The sequence below is a fragment of the Lacerta agilis genome, chromosome 16 (genome assembly GCF_009819535.1).
Source record: "Lacerta agilis isolate rLacAgi1 chromosome 16, rLacAgi1.pri, whole genome shotgun sequence".
Classification (NCBI taxonomy): Eukaryota; Metazoa; Chordata; class Lepidosauria; order Squamata; family Lacertidae; genus Lacerta; species Lacerta agilis.
The window spans coordinates 7,575,434-7,598,785 of record NC_046327.1 but is presented as its reverse complement, the minus strand read 5'-3'; the positions used below and the strand labels follow the sequence as shown (position 1 = coordinate 7,598,785).

Below are 23,352 nucleotides of genomic sequence, written 5' to 3'. Positions count from 1 at the left end.
TTGCAAGGCATCACCAAAAATCTTCCAGACTCTTGCTAAGCCTGTGGCAGGCTAAGGCTTAGGGAGGCCTGTTTGGCCTGTGGGCAATTCCTACCTGGTCTGGTGTCCTACATGCCACTTGGCCTAGCCTGCTGATGGTTTGGTGGCTGTTGCGCTCCACCCGGGCAGCTACCGACAATGGGAGTTTGAGAAGCACAGCCGCCGCTGCCGCCGCTGCAGCTGATGGGAGTGTGCTTCTTCTAGAAGTAGCGCTTCCTCGCTATGCTTGGCAACAGTCTCCTTTCCCTGCCTAACTCTTCCCTGGGAACTCCTCACTCTCAGGGGCAGCACATCTAACTTCGCTGCTGCTTTGTGAAGAGAGGAAAATTAAAAAGTGACTTTTTTGAAACAGTGGGTCCAGAGGGGCACCAAGTCACCCCCTCACCTACACCCAGTGATTTTTTTAAAAGAAAAAAGGTCCCAGCACAGCACCCTCACCACCCCCTCCCCCTACCTCCCTACCTCCCTCCATCACCCATGCACACTACAAGACCTTCCTTTCTCCAAGCGATGGAGTCTCCCCGCCGCAGCCCGCTTGTCCTTCCCTCCCTCACATCTCTCGTCCACAGGCTGGTGGCCATGCTGCCCCTGTCGTCCCTGGGGGTGGGCAACAGGTAGGCCCCACACCCCTGCTCAGTTGCCCCTCCTCCTGGCAATGATCCCCTCACATCACAGCCTGGCTTCCTCCAGTGCCACAGGCTTCCCTGCCTCCTCCTGCTAGAGAGGCCAGAGTGAGAAGGGACGCCTCAGCAGCCTGCAGATAGGCCTCAGCATTGCCCACAGAGGCCTCTGCCTGTGGGGATGAGCAATGGCACGGCCATGTCAGGGTTGGGGGAGCAGTGTGAGGGGGAGGTCATTGGTTCGGGAGTTGATTCGCGTCAGGGCTCAGAGCCAGGAGATGTTGTTTGGGGGCTCCGAATCCAAGAATGTGCAGCAATGAGATGATGGTAATAAGCAGTGCATTGTTTCTAGAAAAAAAGTACTGCCTACACCTGAGGCCGTTGCCTCAGTTTGCCTAATGGTAGGGCCAGCCCTGCCAAATCACACTGAGGTACATACTAACCAAGGCCAGTTAATTAATTTTGGCACCTCAGGCAGGAAATCCCACAAGCCCAACTCCTCTCCTCCCTGGCAGTAAAAATATAACAGTAATAAATAAAAAATAAATGAATATTGGCATAGCATTATGTGCGGTTGTGGCTGTTATATAAAGTATCTTCTTCCTTTCTTTTTTACAAGCACATCTATAACTCTGTCTTCACATTTAGATTCGTGAGCTTGTGTCCAAAGGCTTCCTTCTGTAAGAGGAAGAGGAGTTTGGATTTGATATCCCGCTTTATCACTACCCGAAGGAGTCTCAAAGCAGCTCACATTCTCCTTTCTCTTCCTCCCCCACAACAAACACTCTGTGAGGTGAGTGGGGCTGAGAGACTTCAGAGAAGTGTGACTAGCCCAAGGTCACCCAGCAGCTGTATGTGGAGTAGTGGAGACGTGAACCCAGTTCACCAGATTACAAGTCTACCGCTCTCAACCACTACACCACACTGACTTGTGTTGCCCAAGGAACCGTCTTCCATTTGGAGGAGGAAAACCATGGACCCAACCCTCTGCAGCTGCAGCCTTGTCATTCATACAATCAGGGGTGAAAAGGGACAGTGCAGGAAAATGCCTGCTCCAGGCTGTGCCAGCTTGGAGTTGGCATGGCAATTAGGCTTGAAGCAGTCAAAGCCACTAATCCTGGGTTCACTCAGCCTCTTCTTCAAAACACCCCATTTGGGGGCTGCTCTTTATGGGCAGAACAGGGAGCTCAATCCCATCCAAGGTGGATCAGGAGTTTGGATTGTGTCCTAAATTACTACTATATCCACAGATTGTTCCTCCAAAGCCAGTTCACTCAGAAATAACCATAGGTTCACAGTTTTTAATACCTGATTTTCAGTTACCACAGCCATACCTATATGCAATGCATCAATATTGAAACATTTAAAGTCACAGTACATTTATTACCTAAAGTTGAACTAGTGCAACATGTTCTATATGCAGGGAGAAAATAAATCTAAATCTATCTAGTACTGCAGTTCAGAAAGTTTACGAATAATTGCATTACTATGAAGGGATGCATTCTAAAAATTCCTATCACTCCAGTACCTCTCACCTGGCAGTATTCTAACAAGAATGACTCACAATGAGCTGGGTAATCATAATTTTCAAACATTTTATTTTAGCTATAACCAAGGTTAACAGCCATCCCTAGTCACAAAACTGTATAATCTCTAATTAAAAATGCAGCAATTTCACTTAACCCTTCCATATTTAAATCTTTTAATTACTTTACCAGATGGATTCTAATGTTAATGTAGCCTTTTTTGTGTAAATTACTGGAACATTCTGAAATCCACTCAATCTTGTCCCCTCAAGACATGCAAATATTACATAGATATAGATCATGGCTCAAAGCTGTCTCTAATTTAAGGCGAGATGCTTAACAGCTAATTGAAGTACTGTAGCTGGTGAATTTGTGGGCCAACCTCCCCCCTCCTGCAAAAAGAAAGAAAGAAAGAACCACAAACCCAACTATATATCTATTCAATTATTCACATAGCTAAAAAAGAGGGGGAAATTAGGAACTTCCTTGACTGGGAAATACAAGTTTTGTGCAATAAGTGACCAAACCTTCAGCAGGTTGGGTTTTTTTGTTTTTTTGTTTTTGTTTTTAAATAACTAACACTATAAATGTAACATAGTTTGGCTCAGAAACTCAACTGGGTGCTGTTTGGAATTTACTACTCCAAAATGCAGCTGTGACAAGGAGCCGGTACACATTATCCTATGGGATTTAGGGCACTTAGCCATTACAGTAGGCTAGTGCAAATCAAAATAAAATAAAAAAAATTCCTTCCAGTAGCACCTTAGAGACCAACTAAGTAGGCTAGTGCAATTATATGTCAACTTCCAGTATTAACATGGGGTAGTTTGCATGGTTAGCTGAGCAGAGCCAAGCAGAAGCAAATTACTGCTTCAGATAAAGGAGCTTCAATAGAATCAAAGCTTTAAAAAGGGGGGATATGTAGAACTTTTGTTTAAAGGGGATGGCTGAAAAAGCCAATTACCAATACTGCAATAAAATACAAGGGTAAATTTAGATATACTCTGCAGGAGAGATAATTTAAAAACTTGTTGCCATTTTACTGAGATATACTCTCTGTGGAGAAACTCAGATATGTTTCAACAGCTCTCCAGCAAGAAATGGTCTCTTCCTAAACTCAGAACTGCTCAAATACATTTTTGAATATACACTTAATCAAATACATTTGAGGGTTTTATGTGTATCTGCTTCCAAGGAACACTGTAAGAGGATTTAAAGGGTGGTATTCAACTAAGTTTTATTCAGAGCAGATCCACTGAATTATATGAATATGACTATGTTAAGTACATTCATTTCAATAGGTCTACTCGGATTAAAATTTTGAATGCCACGCATTGTGAGTCTGGGGAGAGGTTTGCTCATCAATGTCGTCTTAAAAGAATGGGGTAAGCAGCTTTTGGAGTTGAAACATGCAAGATTTCAGCTGACTAGGCTGGAAGCATGGCAAAGCAAGGAATAATAAAGGTAAAGGGACCCCTGACCATTAGGTCCAGTCACGGGCAGGACTCTGGGGTTGTGGCACTCATCTCACTTTACTGGCCGAGGGAGCCAGCGTACAGCTTCCGGGTCATGTGGCCGCATGACTAAGCCGCTTCTAGCAAACCAGAGCAGTTCACGAAAACGCTGTTTACCTTCCTGCTGCAGCAGTACCTATTTATCTATTTGCACTGGCGTGCTTTCAAACTGCTAGGCTGGCAGGGAGCAGGGACCAAGCCACAGGAGCTCACCCCGTTGCGGGGATTCGAACCGCCGAGCTTCTGATCGGCAAGCCCTAGGCTCTGTGGTTTAATACAGACCGCCAAAAAGCCAAAGTTTTCTGTGGACTGGAAAAAAGGGCTAAGCCAGGCATAGGAAAACTTGACCCTCCGGATGTTTTGGGACTACAACTCCCATGATCCCTAGCTAACAGGACCAGTGGCCAGAGATGATGGGAATTGTAGTCCCAAAACATCTGGAGGGCCGAGTTTGCCTATGCCTGGGCTAAGCTATTTTAGATTTTGTTTTGACTACAGTGCACATCTACTCAGAAGTCAGTCCCATTAAGTTCAAAGGTGCTTATTCCCATGCAAGTGAGTACAGGATTGCAGCCTAAAACTGGTGTAGAATGCAAAAATGGAAGATGAGATAAGGTGATAGTGAAGTTACAGATTCTGAGATGTCATGAAGTGGAAAGAAGAAAACAGAGGAAAATTAAGGCACTGGATTTTAGAGAAGCATTTTCTTTTTGAAATATGGCAACCCTACAAGAATAGAAAACAAAGTATGATGCTACTGATATGCGGACTAGATTCAGTTAAAGGAACCCATGACCCTATGAGGACCTTCCACAACTTTTCTACTTAGCATTCAGAGAATCCTATAATATGAAATAGACTTACTAATAACCTTTTTTGCGGGGGGGATTAATATCAGCATAATCAGTGCTTGGAATGAACTAGTTCGGCTGAACAAAAATATATGAACTACACCCGAAAGTAGTTTCTATAAATGCTGATTTAACTAACAAGAATTAAGTTCTTTTGGGGTATAAATCTGATTGCTTTTTAGTTTACCTTCAGGTTTTATTGCCTCCTCCACTCCCCAGCAGTAGGACAAGAGTCCTCCTTTTTTAAAAAAAAAAAACTACCTCAATCAGACATCTATAGAAATAGAAAGCAAAATGTGGAAGCAACATTCTAAGGCTTATTAGGCAGATACAGAGGCACTGCTGTTGCTACGGATGTCTGTCACTTAATCACTGTTGCTAAAAACCAGGAGGAAGAAATGTAAGTTATTTCTTGCATCTTCCCTGGTGAAGAGATTTGGTCTATTCCAACAGGAGCAACTTGCAGCAAAAAGAACAGGTACAAGAACAAAGTGAATGATGTCATGTGCCTTTAGCAGCTTTATGGCTGGCACAAATTAAACAGGATAAGCCTTTTCAAGTAGGGAAGTAGAAGTATGAGGGAAAGCTTCACCAACTGACATTCTATTCTGTCTGTCAAGATATCTCATTTTTTTAGTGTGGCCCTTGATTTACTTTTAGACCCGATACTTCAGCATAGCAGCTTGTAAGATTCTGAATGCTGTAAAAAAAATATGCTGAGGGTTACCTTTTCAGTTCAAACTGGAACTGAACACAAACCAAACAATGGCTTAGCACAAACAAATAAGTGTGTGGGCTCCCAGAAAGGAGATCTGCTGCTGGGCTGGGCTGGGCTGGGCTGGGCTGAGCTAAGCCATGGTTTGGCTTAGCATATTATCTGAACAGGAACTCATGGTTTAGCTCTTTTGGAACAAACCACAAACAATAACCAGGGCTTATGGAAGAAACTATTATTGGCAGAGACCATCAACAGAACTATTCTAGAAAGGAAACTGAGCAAATGTTTTTTTGTTTTGTTTTTTTTTTTAAAAAAAAGGCAGGGGGAGCTTTTATTGGTAAAGCTATCATTTGTTGTGCTATGTAACAGAAATGCATGACCACACTAGCCTAATGATCTAGAAAGCTGCTATATAGATTTTACAAACATGTTTACATTTCCATCAAGAAGTACTACCATACTTTAATAATGTATTCCAATTGGATTGATATAACACATATGATGATGTTCTACAATGGAATGGCAAAATTTGCAGTAACCAAATAAATTTGCAGTAAACATGTTTTTGACAATATTAAAACACCATGCTTATTTTCATCCATTTAAGCTTTAATGTAATTGTCATAGATTGTAGTTTTTGCATTTCATTTCAATCTGACCTCACTGCTTATGAGATCAGACTTCTCCAAACGTACGTTTATATAGACCTGCCAACATTTCTAATGCACAAAACATTGAGGCTCTCCTCAACAACTCTGGGGAGGGTGGAGCAATACTTCTCTCTTCTTTTACGTTACTGAACTTGCAACACAGAATTCAAAGATTAAAGGGTGCCAGTAACCCTTCTGACATTGTTCAGAAGAAAAACAGTGGGATAGATGCAAAACCTCATGTGCCAGTGTGGAACAACCAAAGTGAAACACAATGCAGATATGTTATTCCACTCGTAAATGAGCTTACATAACCTCTCGCACAATCAGAGCCATGAGACTCAAGTACAGAATCTATCTACTATAGAGAACACTGGCAAAACCTCTTTTGCAAATCTTTGTGAAAGAGCACTGGCAGCTACTTTCCTACTTCTCCTGTTTCCTTGCATCCAACACAGTGTCTCTTTCATGAGCCTGGGCGATAAACAAAATCTACCAGAGAATCAGATTATTTTCAAGATCCAGCTAGATATTTATAAAAGAGAACAAAACAGCAAATTTGTTCTCTGTTTGTTCCAAAGATCTAGAAGTGTCCTGTTTAGCTGTGCTTGCCTTCATACAATGAAGTGTAATGTTCTGTGCCAAAGCTAATTGCTGAGAAATCCAACAAAGACTATCTGGTTGCCGAATGAGCTTTTATCATCCATGTAGTATTTAAGCGACTTCATACTGTTCTGAGCTTCTTACAAGTCCCTTCTAATGCATTTAGAAGGATTTAAGAGAAAGGAAGGGTGGGAAAGTACAAAAAAAAAAAAACACAACCCCGAAATCATGTATTCAGGAAGCATGCTGAAAGCTTTTAATGCAGCTCGTTCTGCAGCAGTTGAGTTTCTGGCACACGGTCAAATATCCTTTCGTCTTCAGTACTGTGCAACATTAAGTGTATGCAGATGCATTTATATTGGCTGAAAGATGTATTATTAGAGGGGATTTTAAAAAGCATGCTCACCTTCATCGCTTACTGCCTGCTGTTTAACCAGCGTCATAGGAGATCTGGCAGGGGGTTTACTTAGCGGATGACGCCAACTTTTAGATGTTTTTGTTCTCTCTCCTTCAGTTATCTGAAAGAAACAACATACATTCTTTTTTTCATTTAAGGCAGACCAAAAATATCCTAAAGGGATGGAAGAAAGAAAACATATATTAACTAAAGGTCACAATCACACGATACATTTAAAGCACATTTAAAGGACATGGGTTCCCCCCAAGAATCCTGGGGAATGTAGTTTAAGGGTGCTGGGAATTTTAATCCTCTGAAGGGTAAACTACAGTTCCCAGGATTCTTTGGGGGAACCCATGTCCTTTAAATGTGCTTTTGCTGATATTAAAGCATTTTGGGTAGATTTTAGCTGGTGTTTTAAGGGGGCAGTAGTAAGATAACAGGCAAAAAATGCATATCTAGAAATGTTTGCAGTTCAATGCAACTTAGTTGGGGGGAAAAGTAGAAATGGTAGCAGCATTGTTGTTTTTAAACTAAAATTCCCCTTTTGCCTATTAGTGTTGAAAGTGCATGTCCACATTGGTTTTCTCAATAAAAAAAAAAATCAGGATTTCAAATTTCATGGGGTTTTTTCCTTATCTGATAGGTTTTCTTTTTTTCTGTTTAGCTTGGTAACTATCGGAATACAGTCCGGTGGTGAGCAGATAAAATGGGATCTCCCCCCCCCCATCACAAAAGGAGTGGGAAATAAAAGAATGTCCCTTTTGCGGTCTTTGATAAAATAATTCAAATCCTGAGGGGCTAGCTTCGTAGCCTCTTCTTTGCAGGGTATACCTTTCCCCAAAGCTTGGAAATTAGACATTTTCAAGAAGCTGGAACTTCAGCTTCATTGGCAGCTGAAATGCCTGTACCTACGAAACACCATTTATCGTATTGTTTCCTAAGTTTCTAGAGACTCTTCTGCAGATCTGTGTGAAGATGCCGGGCTCTGCAACTGCCCTCACATAATGGGTTGGAGTAGCATCCTGAGATCAAGGCAATTCTACTCTACTACGTCCAGGAACAAGTAGCTTACTCTGTCAAGATTAAAAGTTAGAGAAGCAATGGGTTGTATCCAATTTTAGTCAGAGTAGACCCTTTAAAATTAATGAGTCTGTTGATTTTAATGGCTCTCCTCTGAGTAGAGCCTGGCTGAATACAACTTGGGGGCTTTTCTCCGAAGTTATATCTTCAAGATGACAGCCTCGTTATTGAGGGTCAAAGCTACAGTTCTTTGGTTAAGTAAGTGCTGAGGTTTTAATGGTTGTCACAAATGTCTTCACCAACATTCAGTTTACTAGGATCTTGCAAGCATATCCAAACTCTGTTAGCTATAAAGCAGCTACCCTCAAGGAGGTGCCCTCCAGTTGTTCATTCTCCATCAGCCCCAGATAGCACGGCCACTGATGAGGGATGATGGGCGGTGCAGTCCAAAACATCTGGAAAGCACCAGGTTGGGAAAGGATGCTACAGAAGGTGGTTGAACACCAACGAATATTAGGTTGTAATTCAACTATTCTGTTCCAGCTACAAGGTTACTCATAACACTTGGAAATTCAAGAGGCTGGCAGTGCTTGGTGGGAAATGGAAGGCTCAATTAGTACCCTGCAGCTGTCATACAGATCCCTCGGCAGCCAGGTCTGGCCACTCAAGGAAACAGGACACTGACCTGGAAGAATCATTAGCCTAATGCAGTACAGCTGCTCTTATGATTAAAGAATGTGGCAGATTCATTAAACAAAGCAAGGTAGCTGTGCAGAAAGGCTAAGAGACAGCTTTTTCAGCAGCAACCCTATAAAATGTTTGTGTGCCACTACAAGACGGACACAGCATGCAAACATATTGGAAAATATTTGAAAACCCCACCAAGGAATAGCTAAAAAGTACTCAACCAAATGAATTAAACATGAGCTGTAATGCAGAATCTCACCACTGAGAAGATGTTTATTAGCACTTTATATTAAAACAGAAGGACTGGCCTTGGGACTGCTAGATCTCATTCTGTAAAACAATGATGAGTTTGCTATTTATGTCAGTAAAAGGGCAAGTGCTGTTTTATTCTTAGCTCTAAAGTGTCTTTTCCACTCTCTTAGGAACATCTGGCAATTCAAAAAGGGCTGCTCTCTGCAGGTGCCAGAAGCAGATCTAGCCTCCAAGTTAGTTAATGCAGCTCTGCTATTATCTCATTGGAGTCTCATTCACATGGACATTTGCTACCAATCAAAATGGGGTGTCTTATAAAATGTGGTAAGATATGAACAACAATTCTGTCTAGTGTAGTGAGTTGCACCAATTCAAAAATTTCACCTCAACCACTAGGTGGATTTTGGGATGTTCCACTACACGTTCAGCCTCACACATACCGCATAACTGCAGTACAGGGATTATAAAGCTGATCCACCTTTCAGGGCTGTGGCAAAGATCATTGATATGATTTATAATAAATGAACCATAAAATGTTAAGTATTATTATTATTAGCAAATTTCATTCCTATAACTTAACGGTAGATAATATCAGATCTCACAACAATGTATGGGGAGGTATTATCTACACCAGGGTTTTCCAAACTTGGGTCTCTAACTATTTTGTACTGCAATTCCCATCAACTCTGACCACCGGTTGTGCTAGCTAAGGATGGTGTGAGTTGTCATCCAACAACAACTAGAAACCCAATTTTGGGAAACCCTGATCTACACCATAACACTGGGAAGATTTTATTAACTAGTCAATCGTTTTTTTCTTGTATTAGCTTGCAAAATATGAGGCTTTCCTCTCAGTCATATCCAAAACCACAAATAATCCAAAACAGAGGCTTGTTGAAAAGCTGGAATGAGATGAAAGTATAAAGCACATTACATATACAACTGTTAAGCCGGAGGATAAAATATTTATAGATAATAGTGAAATGATCTCAGAACTCTAATACTGTGCCAAACACTTAAGAAATCCAGGACTCATTTCAAGCAATTCTGAATTTATCAAATATGCTCAAATTGTTTTAACCATAACATCCTTTCTTACCAGTGGTGATATTTCTCCAGGCTCCAAACCATTTTCACTGCTTTCAATATCGCTGATATCATCCTCTTCTGTAGACAAGCTGCTAGTTTCTTCTTTCTCCAGGCTCTCAGCTTCGGAAGAAGCATACTCAAGAGCCTGCCTTGAAGTAGTTGAAATTTTCAAATTGTCTTCCCGGTTACAGCTAGCAGATGAAAGTAAGCCCAGTGCAGATTCCTCAGAACAAAAATACACAGAGCTAGAGTCTCCTTTCTCTTCCGCTTCAGAGTGTGTGTTTTTTATTAGAGGACCATGGCTATAAGGAGAGTTATGACCTAGGGACAAAATTTCAGCATGAAGGCGATACAGTTTGTTTGTTTGTTTGTTTGTTTGAGCAACAACAGCATTTTGATCACAATGTAAAAATAATCTTGGCAGACAATTAAACATGTTAATTGTTCATACTTTTTTGCAGAAGCAGGGGAAATGTGGCTCACTTTTCATTAAGATTAATGAATGAGATAGAAATTAGAATAAAAAATCTGTGCTGGTAAGATTAACATTGATAACTTCAAAAAAATGTCTATACTACACATGGAAATCATGTGTTTGTGCCAGTAGTCATTGGCTACTCAAATCCTCAAACTACCAAGTCAATCAGTTTTAGCCTGGATGTTGTACAGTAGATCATTTTTATTATTTGTTTTGTTAAGAGTGCTATCTCTGCACAGCTATGTTTATCTCGGTACATGTCAACTATTTTTGTATAGAAATGTTAACATTAGCTGGAACTTGTCTCATTAAGTGGGAAAAAAATTATGATATTGCCCTCCAGATTAAAAATCAGATAATTATTCTTGGCTAAAAATCCAGATGCATAGCCATGTTATTCCCCTGCAGCAAAAACAACAGCTATCTTATTTAGGATGCCACTAGACTCTGTTGTGATCGTTCTTAGTTTGGTGCAACAGTCCAGTCCTAAATCACTGTTATGGAAAGAGCAAGAATGGAACATTGCTGGAATAATAGTAATGTCCTATTTATAAGTGAGGAGGAGCCTGCTACTTGTAGAAGTCATTGTGAGGGCCACATGCTTCAATACAGGTATAAAGCTTGTATGGGGGGAAGGTGGTGTTGAGTGGGCCATAGCTGTGAAAGAACGACTAGTGTGATACCTGTAGCTATTTCTTTTGATGGCTCTTCAGAGGTTGACTTTATTTCTAAAGGTGCTTTATATTTCAGTACTTCATTATTTGTTTAGTACACTGTTACGCACCCTGAGCCTTTAGGAAAACATAAGATAAAAATCTAAATCCAAAAGTAAATAGATACATGCTTAGGAAAGGAGCTTGCCACCAGTTGTGCCTTCACCATTACACCTGTCCTGGAATAATGTTGCAGCCATGCTATGGGGAAATATTAGGAGACAGCTAGTCCTGCCCCAATCTGCTTTGCAATTCAAGATGCTCTAAATGTCCATGGCTGTGAAACAGCACTGTGCAGACTAAGATGTGTCATTTTGCAACACAGAGCAAAGCAATGTACAGCTTCTCACCTGCAGATTTATGGGATCGCAATATCAACTGCCTACAATTCTATGGGAAATAAACACCATTCGTCTCACCTGAGACCTTTTTGTTATCCAATAAATTGTGATCCATCTGCATCCTGCTTGCATCTTGTTCCTCCCCAGAAGGCACTCCTGTGTTTACTGCCTTTACTTTTTCTGATGGCTCTTCTTTGACCTTGAAGCCATCTGGAACTGCTCCAACGACGGTGATTTCTGTACCAACCACTATGGTTGATACCTTCTTGTCCTCTGGAGTTTTCAGCTTTTTTGATCGCGATCGGTTGTGCTGGGAGCTGTTATAAGAGATATTGCTGTCAAAATAGAACGTCTGGCTAGGATAAGATAAAACATTTACCAATATAAATATCCCTTTCACCTGCTTTTAGGAATACAAAAAAGACTAAGCAAAACCCTACCCTGACAATTTTTCATATCTGTATGTAAAGCTAATGTTTACAATTTATTAAGCAATAGATTAACAGGTTAATTTAAATCAGTTGTTAATATTGTTATAGCTCTTTAAAGTTACTTATTAAATGAAATAATCTCAGGTAATGCTGAAGCTAGTTCTAGAACCAGTTACTTGGTGATGCATTCTGTAGAGCATGCCAAAGACTAACTTAAGTTAATTACAGCAATCTCCCAGGTACATTAAACTTCGACAATGATACTCAAATCCCAAAATGTATAAGACATTTTGATTGATTATTCTTCTGTAATCTCATTTACAAAAATAAAATAAAAAATCATTAATTTAAACCAGTTGCAAATGCAGCTTTAGCAATAGCTACCAGAATCTGAATTCGGGGGAAATCAAGAAGTTCCTATTACCATAGGTAGCAATGTTTCTGGAAATAATAGAGGGTGATTCATAATGAAGTATACCAATGGAAGCTGTATACTTCATTTTTATGAATCACCCTGTATTTAATACCTAAATATCAAAATTTAAACATCATGTGCCCTGCTCAGACCATGACAACAAGACTCTTCCTTGAAAGTAAGGCACAGTAGAGATACAAGCTCACCAACAGGCAATGAGCCACAGCGCCTTTTACACTCAACCTATGTGACAGGAAAAGTGAGAGTAGCCGTTCAAGCTCACGGACTCCAATATTTGGACAAGGAGTTCCAGACTGCACAGGAGCAATGGGCTGGCATGCCCACCCACCAAGCTGATACGAATGGAGCAACGTAAGCTTCTCTCACACCTTACGAGACTGTCGAGTGGGCAGGCGATCGCTGTCAGTGAGATGCTAAGTACCAGTACCTCTATTCTCAGTACCAGCTGCTTTGTGATCTGGCTGTGCCAACCATCTATCTGGTAGTAGCACATACAAATATATATATTTTTTAATTGTGATTTCCTGCTGTGATTTCCGTGTCGGTACAAGTTTCTCATACCACGGCACCCCTGGCACAACCTGTCGCCCAGAACACAAACATTATCACCTCACTATTTTCCTCAAGTTGCTGTTCCTATACTTATGGGACCCTATTTGGAAGGCATATTATTCCCAGAATCAGAATTATCATATTTTTTTTCCTTGACATATTACAGCAGAGGTGAAACTGAACAAACATTTTATCTTCATTTGGGGGACGTGCATCTCCTGCTGTGTTTGCACTTGTGCCAAGTCTACTAATTAAATAGCATAGAAATGCATCCACAAGCTTAGCACAGTGAATAAATTCAGCACATGCACTCATCTGATAAAACTTTCAACATAATTACTATAATGTCTCCACTTTTAATTTTAACTTTTAAATTGGCTATCCAGATAAATAAGGGTTGTACTGACAAGGAAATAATTTCTCTGCCAAGTGCAAATGGCAGTTGTATAATAAAGTTGCCAATTCTCTGCAGCAATACAAGAGCATCATTGTACCATTATATGACACACACATTAAAGCCCACAGGTTCTCAACATGTAAATGTAAGACTATATGTAGGTTGATGATTAAACAGTGCACATTTGTTAAAAATTATAACATTCTTACGGCGGCTGGCTTTTCTGGGGTGATGGTAGTTCAGAATCAGAATGATAAAAGGTCAGGAAGGGTAACAGATAATGTCCAAAATACTTTGTATCAAGATCATTGTGTGTGTGTGTGTGTGTGTGAGAGAGAGAGAGAGAGAGAGAGAGAGAGAGAGAGAGTGTAGAGCAGTGGTGACCAAACTTGGCCCTCCAGCTATTTTTGGACTACAACTCCCATCATCCCTAGCTAACAGGACCAATGGCCAGGGATGATGGGAATTGTAGTCCCAAAACAGCTGGAGGGCCAAGTTTGGCCACCACTGGTGGTGTAGAGTCATGTTCCATACAGGATGATCCTTGATACAATGCAGCATCCTCTACTTGGTGGGCTTGGCAGACTGTCCATTTGCCAAGAGAGCTACTTTGAGGAAAACAATGCAAGAAATTGTCCGTGTGGTCCCTGAGGACACCCACAGTGAGGCATCACAAGTCTTATCCCCACCATTCCAGTGCATTAGGCCTCCTGCAGACATGTGGGTATTTTGTGAGTGTATTCTGCAACAAGTAATTGATGCAATAAAAGTGGTGGGTTCTTCAATCTCACATAAGGTCACATTTTACCATAATTTAAGAAAAGGACAGATGCAGAATTGCCAGGAGGCCAAAAGCAGTAAAGCAACACAGAAAAGACTGAAAAATCAAAAACTGAAAAAATCATATAACCAACAATATATATTTTTTTTTAAAAAAATGTCAGTAAAATCACCACCTTCTGATACTCAACTACTGATTTAAATCTGTCTGTGACTATTAAGCAGAAATTTAAGGCACCTGAGGAAAATGATAAACAATGGAAGGGGCAGAACAAAATGAACCAGATCATCTGTTGTAACTTGAATGAATATTGCAAGCCTGAACAACACGAGCTTGGCTCCTCAAATCTATTTAGCACATGTATTGAAAAACACCAGAAACTATGCTACCGATTTGGGCTGCCATACATTCGGATTTTCCCGGACACTGCTTAAGGGGGCTGAATATCCAGAAAGTTCTGGGTGTATGGCAACCCTATATTACTACATGCACATAAGCTAAGCATTTTGCTACATGGAATGAGCTGGGGAAGCCACAGCTCCTTGACAAATGTATATATGCAGTCTAAACTAAACACACGCAGGAACTTTAAATGTGATTCTTTACATGTGATGCATATTCTTAATCTAAAACATGCAAAGTAGTCCTCAAGTTTATTGGAGACTATAAAAAAAAAGATTCAAATGAACTTGAGACATCTTGTTATTGATTAATTATACTGGAATACTCTGTCAATAGAGATTCAACAGGCACGTTGTCTATGCTGCCAGGCCTATGCAGGAAATTAAGAAAACATCTTTATGTAAAGATAGTTAGCAGTTGATGACCTCTGATTTCACATCATTTTCATTGCATATTGGTATGTTTGTAAACAACTTTGATAGGCATTTGAAATCTTGAATATTTGGTAATGAATACATGGTGTATCAATACCTAAGCCATGGTTTTGCTGTCTATCTGAAAAGCCTGTGTGTCCAGTTGTAGTATTCACACAGAGTTGAACTAATGCAAAGTGAAAAAAGTTCTAAGAGAGGCATATCATTCTATGTTGCTATCAGTATTTACAAAGCATTTTTATATTATAAGGTTAGGAGACTCTGATTCAACAGAAGAACACATCACGGGATGCAATGCAAAATTGCAAAAAGAATATTTGGGGGGGAAACTGCCAATAAGAAAATCCACTATTGAGCTGTAGCATAAATAACCAGGTATTGGCAATACCTTTTGATCATTCTGTCAACTATGTATCTGCCTCTGTATAGGACTCTTACCAGAGGCTACAGCAAACTCGAGGATACATAAATAAGCAAATATTTTGTTTGGAAATTTTAATTGCAATATCTAAACGATAGTGTTTTTCACTCAGTTCTCCTCAATAATGCTTTTCTGGACTGGGATTCAGCAAAAATATATATGCATATTTTCATACAGAACAAATACTATATTAATGCTCAGAGCTCCACATATATAAATTTCAGTAATGCATTCTCATTAAACTTTTAAAAATGAATATATTGCTTCAATGAGTATTATCATTGTGAAATATGACTCTTTTGCCCTCAAGCTCACTGCTAGGTTTTAAGGAGACACAAATTAACTGTGACTAAAATAAATGAACAACTTAAAAGGAAATGGCAGAGAGAAGTGGAAGAGAGGGGGAGAGAAGCACAATGAAAAAGAACAGAAATTATATCATATTTAAACTTCAGCTATATGGAGTGCAAAACATTCATTACCACCTGGAAGATCTCTTTGTTTTCCTTCGTCTCTGCAACCAGGCCTTTACCTCAGGTGTCATTTCAGGGGTGGGCTTTGTATGATCAATGGTGTACAAATCTTTCCCTTGTTTCCACAGCTGGTATCTGTCTGGCTGAAATTTCCTCACAAAGATATCCATTGATATTGTCACCATGTCTTTCCTGCAGGAACACTGGGAAGAAAGAAAAAAGATATTTTTATAGAAGTTCATATGTAAGAGGGCAATCCATAAAAGAAATCCACCAAATTGTCATTATATTTGGAGGTTTTTTCTTATGAACTCCAGCAAATTTATAACCGATGGAACTATCACAGTAACAAGTCTGCATAAACAGTAGAAAATAGTCCCCTCATGTTAACATATGTGTTAGAATGTCAGTATTCTAATTAGCCATGAAGTTATTTACTACAGTTGAATTTATGCTGTAATTTGGGGTCAATTTATATGCGACAACTACATGGACTACTGTAAGACTGTAGATATTCACTTTTTGCTCCTACATGAAGCCTCTACAGAAGAGACAAAGAGCTATTTCAAATAAATATTGTAATTATTCAGAGTCTTTTACCTAGTAATTTACTGCTGAAGATGCAAACTACCTCTACTGAGGTTAGATGATATGAAAACTTTGTGGAATTTGGTCTGTGCAGGCTATGTAAAGACATCATTGAGATTGCCTTCACCGAATAATGCATGTTTGAACTCTCTCAGGAGATCACATGGTGCACATTTTTCAGGATCTCAGCTACTTTTCATGGCAGTATAAGCAAGAAAGAGTGAGAAAGCCTTAGAGGCTAACTGAAAATGACAAAATATTATTAACATTTCTAGATCCATTTCTATCAGGGTTTAGGCCCGGTGTTGGCACAGAAACTGCTTTGGTCATCCTGTATCATGACCTCTGTCAGGAGAGAGATAGGGGGAATGTGTTCCTGTTAATTCCCCATGACCTCTCAGCAGCTCTCAATACCATTGGCAATGGTATCCTTCTGGAGCAGCTGTCTGAGTTAGGGGTGGGTGGCACTGCTTTGCGGTGGTTCCGATCCTACTTGGACGGTCGTTCCCAGAGGGTGTTGCTTGGGGAGCGTTTTTCAGCCCTGTAGAGCCTTCAATGTGGGGTTCTGCAGGATTCAACCCCATCCCCTATGCTGTTCAACATCTACATGAGACCACTGGGGCTATCTTGAGGTTTGGAGTACGTTGTCAGCAATATGCTGGTGACACTCAGCTCTACTTCTCCTTTACATCTGCAGGTGAGGCAGTGGAAGTGCTGGACCAGAGTCTTGCCTCAATAATGGACTGGATGAGAGTCAACAAACAAGCTCAATCCAGATGAGACTGGGGCACTGTTAGTGGGTGGTTCCTTAGACAGGATGGCTGGAAGGTTGCCAGCTCTTGATGGAGTTACACTTCCTCTGAGGGTGCGGGTATGTAGCTTGGGAGTACTCCTGGATCCTTTGCTGTCACTTCAGGCTCAGGTGGCCTCAGCGGCACTGAGTGCCTTCTATCAGCTTTGGTTGACAGTTCAGTTGCACCCTTTTCTGGACAGGGATAGCCTATGCTCTGGTAACCTCAAGGTTAGATTATTGCATTCTACATAGGGTTGCCTCTGAAAACGGTTTGGAAACTTCAGCTACCTGCAGAATTCAGCAGCCAGGATACTCACCAGGGTTTGAGCATATTACACCAATCCTGGTCCAACTGCACTGGCTACCAATTAGTTTCCAGGCCCAATTCAAAGTGTTGGTTTTGACCTATAAAGCCTTAAACAGCTCAGGGTTGCAATAACTCTAGGGCTGCCTCTTTCCATATGAACCTAACCTGACCCTGAGATCATCTTCTGAGGTCCTTCTTCATGGGCCTCTTCCATGAGAGATCTGGAAGGTGGCAACACAAGAACGGGCCCCTTTTTGTTTTTATTATATATTGTGTGATTTTATACTGTGGTTTCATGTTGTAACCACCCTGAGACCTGCAAGTATAGGGATGTATACAAATTAATTAAGTAAGTAAGTAAGTACGTTTCGGAGTTAAAATATACTCTACGAATAAGAACAGTTTTCACTACCATTTCCATTTCTGCAGCAAGTTATTTAAAAGGTATCTTTGTCCTTGCTCTTTTTAAAAGTAAGCTTTCAGTGCAATCCTCTTATGTTTACTCAAAAGCAAATCCTGCTGACTTGGAACTTACTCCCAGTTATGTATGTATCTAACGTATTAAACAGTGTATTTTCTCAATGAGAATACTTCTCCATCACAATAAATCTAATTCATGCTTCAGACTTATGCATTTTGCTTACTTACAAGAGAACATCAGAAATAAAACTTCAAATGTCCTAACAACCATCAATTAGAATCAAATGATGAATTGAAGAGTCATTGTAGTAATTGCTGCTACATGATTAAATTGATATATTTCAGAACTAATCATATTATTTTTATACCTCTTTTTACCTGACCAGGTTAAGCACTCTCGTTCATTTTAAAGAAAGATGATACTCATTGCTATTAGACCAGCACACTCGTTTTGTCTCCTATTGACATCAGTGATGGGGGTTCACAAAGGAAGAATTGCATTGAATTCCAACCCCCATGCAATCAAATTCTCTTTAAATTTAAGGTACAATGAACGTCAAGCATGAAAAACAATTGCATAAGAGATAGCTTATGAGATTACAGCATTTGCTGTGAGACTTCACATCTTCCTGCAGTTTGAGAAGGGATTAATATATAAGCCACTGTTAATTTATTGATGAAATACATCCCTCATGGAATAATATTCAGAGGTGAAACTATTCTTTTAAAAGAAAAAAACTTTCCCCCAAAATTGCAACTATTCACAATATTTTTTACCAGAATATTTTCTGATGTGACAACATTGTAGAACACTAAGAAGGGTTGCAGTTTAAAATGTAAAGCTTGAAAATGTGTGTGTGTGTGTGTGTGTGTGTGTAAAATTTTCAGAAGACAGAGATCCCTATTTCAAACACCATGTTTTAAGACTATTCAGAGATTTTCATATACACCAACTGAAAACATCACTTGCTGAAAAATACATATTTGAGCTTCTATTCACTGGAGACTGGAAATATAAAAGCTGCACATCAGACAATGAAAACAGAGGCATTTTGTAGAACTTTCTCTTTTTCATTTTCCATTTATCCGCCCCCCCCCCCACTCCAAATATGCAAAAAACGAAATATGCTGCATCCATAAGCAATTCAAAGGGGGGTTTTAATAGATGTGTGTTCCCAGTCAAGTTCAGATTTATTCAAATTTTGAGGGTGGTTGTATGGGAATAAGGCATATTGATGGGGACATATTGATGTTTCATAGATCATTGATCTGTTGAAGCAGAGTGAATTCCAGATGAGGCCAGGCCTACCAGTCATGTGAGAAAGTACTGTGAACTCATCCTACAAGTAGAATGCATATGTAATCGACAAGGTCAGACCATAGGTACTAGAGGTGCAATTCATATGGCTGTGCATGCCACCCCAGTCCAGGCCTTGAATCAAATCATGGACTAGCTCTAACATCTAATTAGGGTTCTAAATGCTAATTATACATGAAGTCTGGAAGAGGAGGGGAGGAAGTACTATGTTCAGCCCTGCTGAGTACTGCTTCGCCAGTGTGTTCCCCGCAGAAGCTGCTTGCCTCTTCTTCGAGTTGCGGTGGGCAGATCAGTGCTGATGGATAGCTGATGAAGGACCCTGTGTGAGAGGCGAGGAAAGGAAGATCTTTCAGGGTGGGAGGTTGGGAGAAGAAAGGGAAGCTCCTGGGTGAGAGCTGGGAGGGTTCAGCTTTCTCTGTGTGGATCAAGTTAAGATTTACTTGCAAAAGAGGACTTTGTATGTTTGTTTGTTTGGTTGGTTGGTTGGTTGGTTGGTTTTGGTTTATATTATATTGGTTTTTTTATTGTGACGGATTGATAAAATCTTATAAATAATAATAATTTAAAAACAACAGGCAACTAAAAAGAGTTCTTAGATATGTTCTTCCCAATTAACTAATGAATCCAAGCTTTCACTACCCTAGATTAGTAGGTCGGATTCAGAAGTGGCATTCAATAATTGCTAAAGCTACAGCGGCTGAACTGTTAAAGACTCCTTTCACTTAGAGTCACTCACTAGTTTTTCAGAATTAAAGCAAGAACAAGATATACCCTGATAAAGCTTGTTAAGGGGGCAGTAACGGAGATGATTACACTTCCCATATCACCTACAGAACAAACATTTGTCAGGCACCACTTAGATGTGAAAAGGATTTAGAGCACGTTGCAACAATAGCCATTCTTCCCTAGCAGAATCAGAGTGATATATTTTTACACTGACCTTCCAGCAACTTGTAGGCAGTGCCACAGAAACCTTTGATATCAGCTATCATTTGTTCAGGCTTCAATAAAACAAGTGTTCTTTTGGTAAAAAGCCTTGAAAAGTACACTATGTTCACGAGTCACACACAAAAATAAATAAAAATGCTCGGCTTCCCACTTATTTCCAGGGTTTTTTCCTCCAAAATTTTAAACTCGGGGGGGGGGGGGAACCTAATATCCTAGGGACAATTTAAAAACAGCCTCTCAGTGTGAACCAGGAAATGACTTATGCAACCAATAAGATAGTTCTCTCTACTCACATTATACCTTTGGGTAGAATTCAATGCGGTTATGGATGCATGGAATGAACTCTGCTCACGCAACAGAGACTTTCCTTGTTTTCTTCCCACTGCATGTCTCTCAGTCTGTACTGGGGTTTTCCCTAACCCTCCCAAACAGATTTAGAAGGCACAGGGGGTGCTGGATGTGGAGTGGGGAAATCCCATTGCATGAGTTGTCCTTGATCTCTGCACAAAGCAGCTTAGTTGAATCACAGTGGATATTGGCTATAGCCAATGCTAGTCTTACTCAGAGTAGACCCACTGAAATTAATAGTCATGACAAACATGAGACTAACATGACCGGCACTGGAAACAAGCCTAAATGTTTCTTCCCCCATCCTTTTCTGCTTTTCTCTCTATGAGGGGGAGAGATAAGTCAAGAAAAGGAGCAAAGGACAACAGAGGGGTAAACAAGGAAATATAAATGCCCATCCCACATCCTCCTTCTTACTGCCTCCACACTCCTTGGCTTGTGAGTGAACCTCTGTTAATATCTGATCATTGGAACCTCTGGGGCTGCTGTGTGCCTTCCTCTTCAGTTGCCTCTTTATACCAGCTAGTCAACCAACCAGCCATTCCCCTTCTCCCTGGTCTTCTTGTCCAAATGACTCAACTCCTGTTTGGGGTTCCAGCCAGCCAGTCCTGCCCTTTCTCAGACTACTCCATTACTTACCTCACAGTTTTCGGTTCCCCACAGCATTCTTTGCCCACTGAACATGTTCAGTCCTCATTGTGTGTTTTGGTTCCTTCCCCCCATCCCAGATTCTAAAGTTATTTTGTGTTTTTGCAAGCCTTTGGTTGCCCCAAGTTTGCCAATACCTGCCTTTTGTCTGTGGATGCACCATTTGGGGTGCAGAAGGACCTACAGTCAGAGAATGAATGCCTCATTAGGATAAAGGATGGATGGTGAAAGTGTTTAAAGTGACACACTGCAAAATGAGATGGCAGCAGGAATCTCTGCTTAAACATATTAACAAGAGTTTCCACTACTCTCATCACCAATTCCCAAGTGGATAAAATTTGAAAGACTTATGACAACTGTTCGCTAGAATGAAGTGATTTTGTAAAAACAATTGTAGAAAGATCTGTACTGCGTGTCAATTTTAGCTTTTATTGAAGTCAAAATGTGCCCAAATCAGTTATAGGACACATGTGGTTGATTAAATAAATAGCATTTCAGATTAGAAATATGAAATACTGTATTTAATGATAGACAGACAGACAGATAGATAGAAAGATAGGTAGATAAATGGATAGATAGATAGATAGATAGATAGAGATAGATAGATAGATAGATAGATAGACAGACAGACTGTCTGAAAAACAACTCTGTATGGAATCATTGATCTAGAATCACAACCATTAACTTCCCCTTTAGGCTTCCATTGGTATTCACAGGTAACAAAATCTGGTGATAATTTAATATTGAAAGGGGGGAATCAGCTTTATTAAATAGCAGAACTAGAATACAACAGCTTCCAATAACAATGAAAACCTGAGAATTCGAATTATATAGTTCTAAACGGAAAAGAGAGGAAACACTCCCTCCATTTCTGAAGTTCAGATTCAAGTACTGTAGTTTACAGGTGAAACTCGAAAAATTAGAATATCGTGGGAAAGTTCATTTATGTAAGCAATTATTTTCATTAGCTACTGGAGTTTATTTGTTATAATTGTGATGATTTGGGGTTCTCATCAGCTGTACGCCATAATCATCACAATTATAACAAATAAAGGCTTGACATATCTCGCTTTGCATGTCATGATGAGCCTATCTCATATATTAGTGTCACCTTTTAAGTTGAATTACTGAAAGAAATGAACCTTTCCACGATATTCTAATTTTTCGAGTTTCACCTGTATGTAGAGAAAACAGCACCATCCACACATAACCATGCATATGTGTTATCAGCAGTAGTACACACACAAATCTTTAGCGGAAATGTAAAGGGGGCAATCCCAAAAATAGCCAGTGAGGACTGAGTGTGCTCGGTGGCCACAGAAACCTAGATGACTGGTATGGGGAGTGGGGAATGGAAATCGGAGTGGGAGAGAAAATAGAAAACACAAAATGTCCTGGAAGACAGCGTAGCTGACTGACTAGAACAGTGACTAGTAGCACTCCACACAGAAGCATTATTCCCACCCCCGTGGTAGATTCTACAGATTGATAAGCTTCCTATGTATGAGGAAGGTGTCCGTCCGTCCCCCAGAAGAATAGCTTTTATTCTTGGTTACAACTTGCGCTTAAAAACTGGACTGACTTCATGCCATTTCCTAGAAAAGTCCTTTGTCTCAATACACACTAGGAAACAAATGTTCTCACTCCACAGCAACAGAGAGAATACATGTATGCTGAGAACTTGTGTTTATAGTTTTCTCACATTAAATAGGAAGCTTAAAGTTGCAAGGGGGTTTAAAGAGTGCAGGTGCTTTACCAGGGGTAAGTATCTGGCTCCCACTCGTGTACCGATGAACTATGGAACAATCTCTGGCATTCAAACATCTAGCAGGGAGTGAAATACATGTGCTTCTCCTCTATATAATATGTTTGCGTATTTCTACAGGTATTTGGCCACCTCATGAGAAGAGAAGACTCGCTGGAAAAGACCCTGATGTTGGGAAAGATGGAGGGCACAAGGAAAAGGGGACGACAGAGGATGAGATGGTTGGACAGTGTTCTCGAAGCTACTAACATGAGTTTGGCCAAACTGCGGGAGGCAGTGAAGGATAGGCGTGCCTGGCGTGCTCTGGTCCATGGGGTCACGAAGAGTCGGACACGACTGAACAACAACAGGCATAGATTGGAGTAATTTGTGGGTGTCCTTTTGTGCTT

The 23,352-nt window shown here is 40.3% G+C and overlaps 1 protein-coding gene across 7 annotated transcripts in view; it reads right to left on the bottom strand.

Annotated features, from left to right (window-relative positions):
• Positions 1–23,352, bottom strand: part of KDM4C (lysine demethylase 4C) — a 201,777-nt gene that overhangs the window by 91,550 nt on the left and 86,875 nt on the right. For 6 of the 7 annotated variants that reach the window (XM_033173902.1, XM_033173901.1, XM_033173908.1 and 3 more), the window contains 4 exons: positions 15,838–16,031; positions 11,580–11,818; positions 9,980–10,290; positions 6,928–7,039 (listed from right to left, as the gene is read on the bottom strand). In XM_033173902.1, coding sequence (XP_033029793.1) covers positions 6,928–7,039; positions 9,980–10,290; positions 11,580–11,818; positions 15,838–16,031 — 856 coding nt within the window. The remainder of the gene's footprint in view (positions 1–6,927; positions 7,040–9,979; positions 10,291–11,579; positions 11,819–15,837; positions 16,032–23,352) is intronic. The other variant, XM_033173906.1, reaches the window with a different exon arrangement.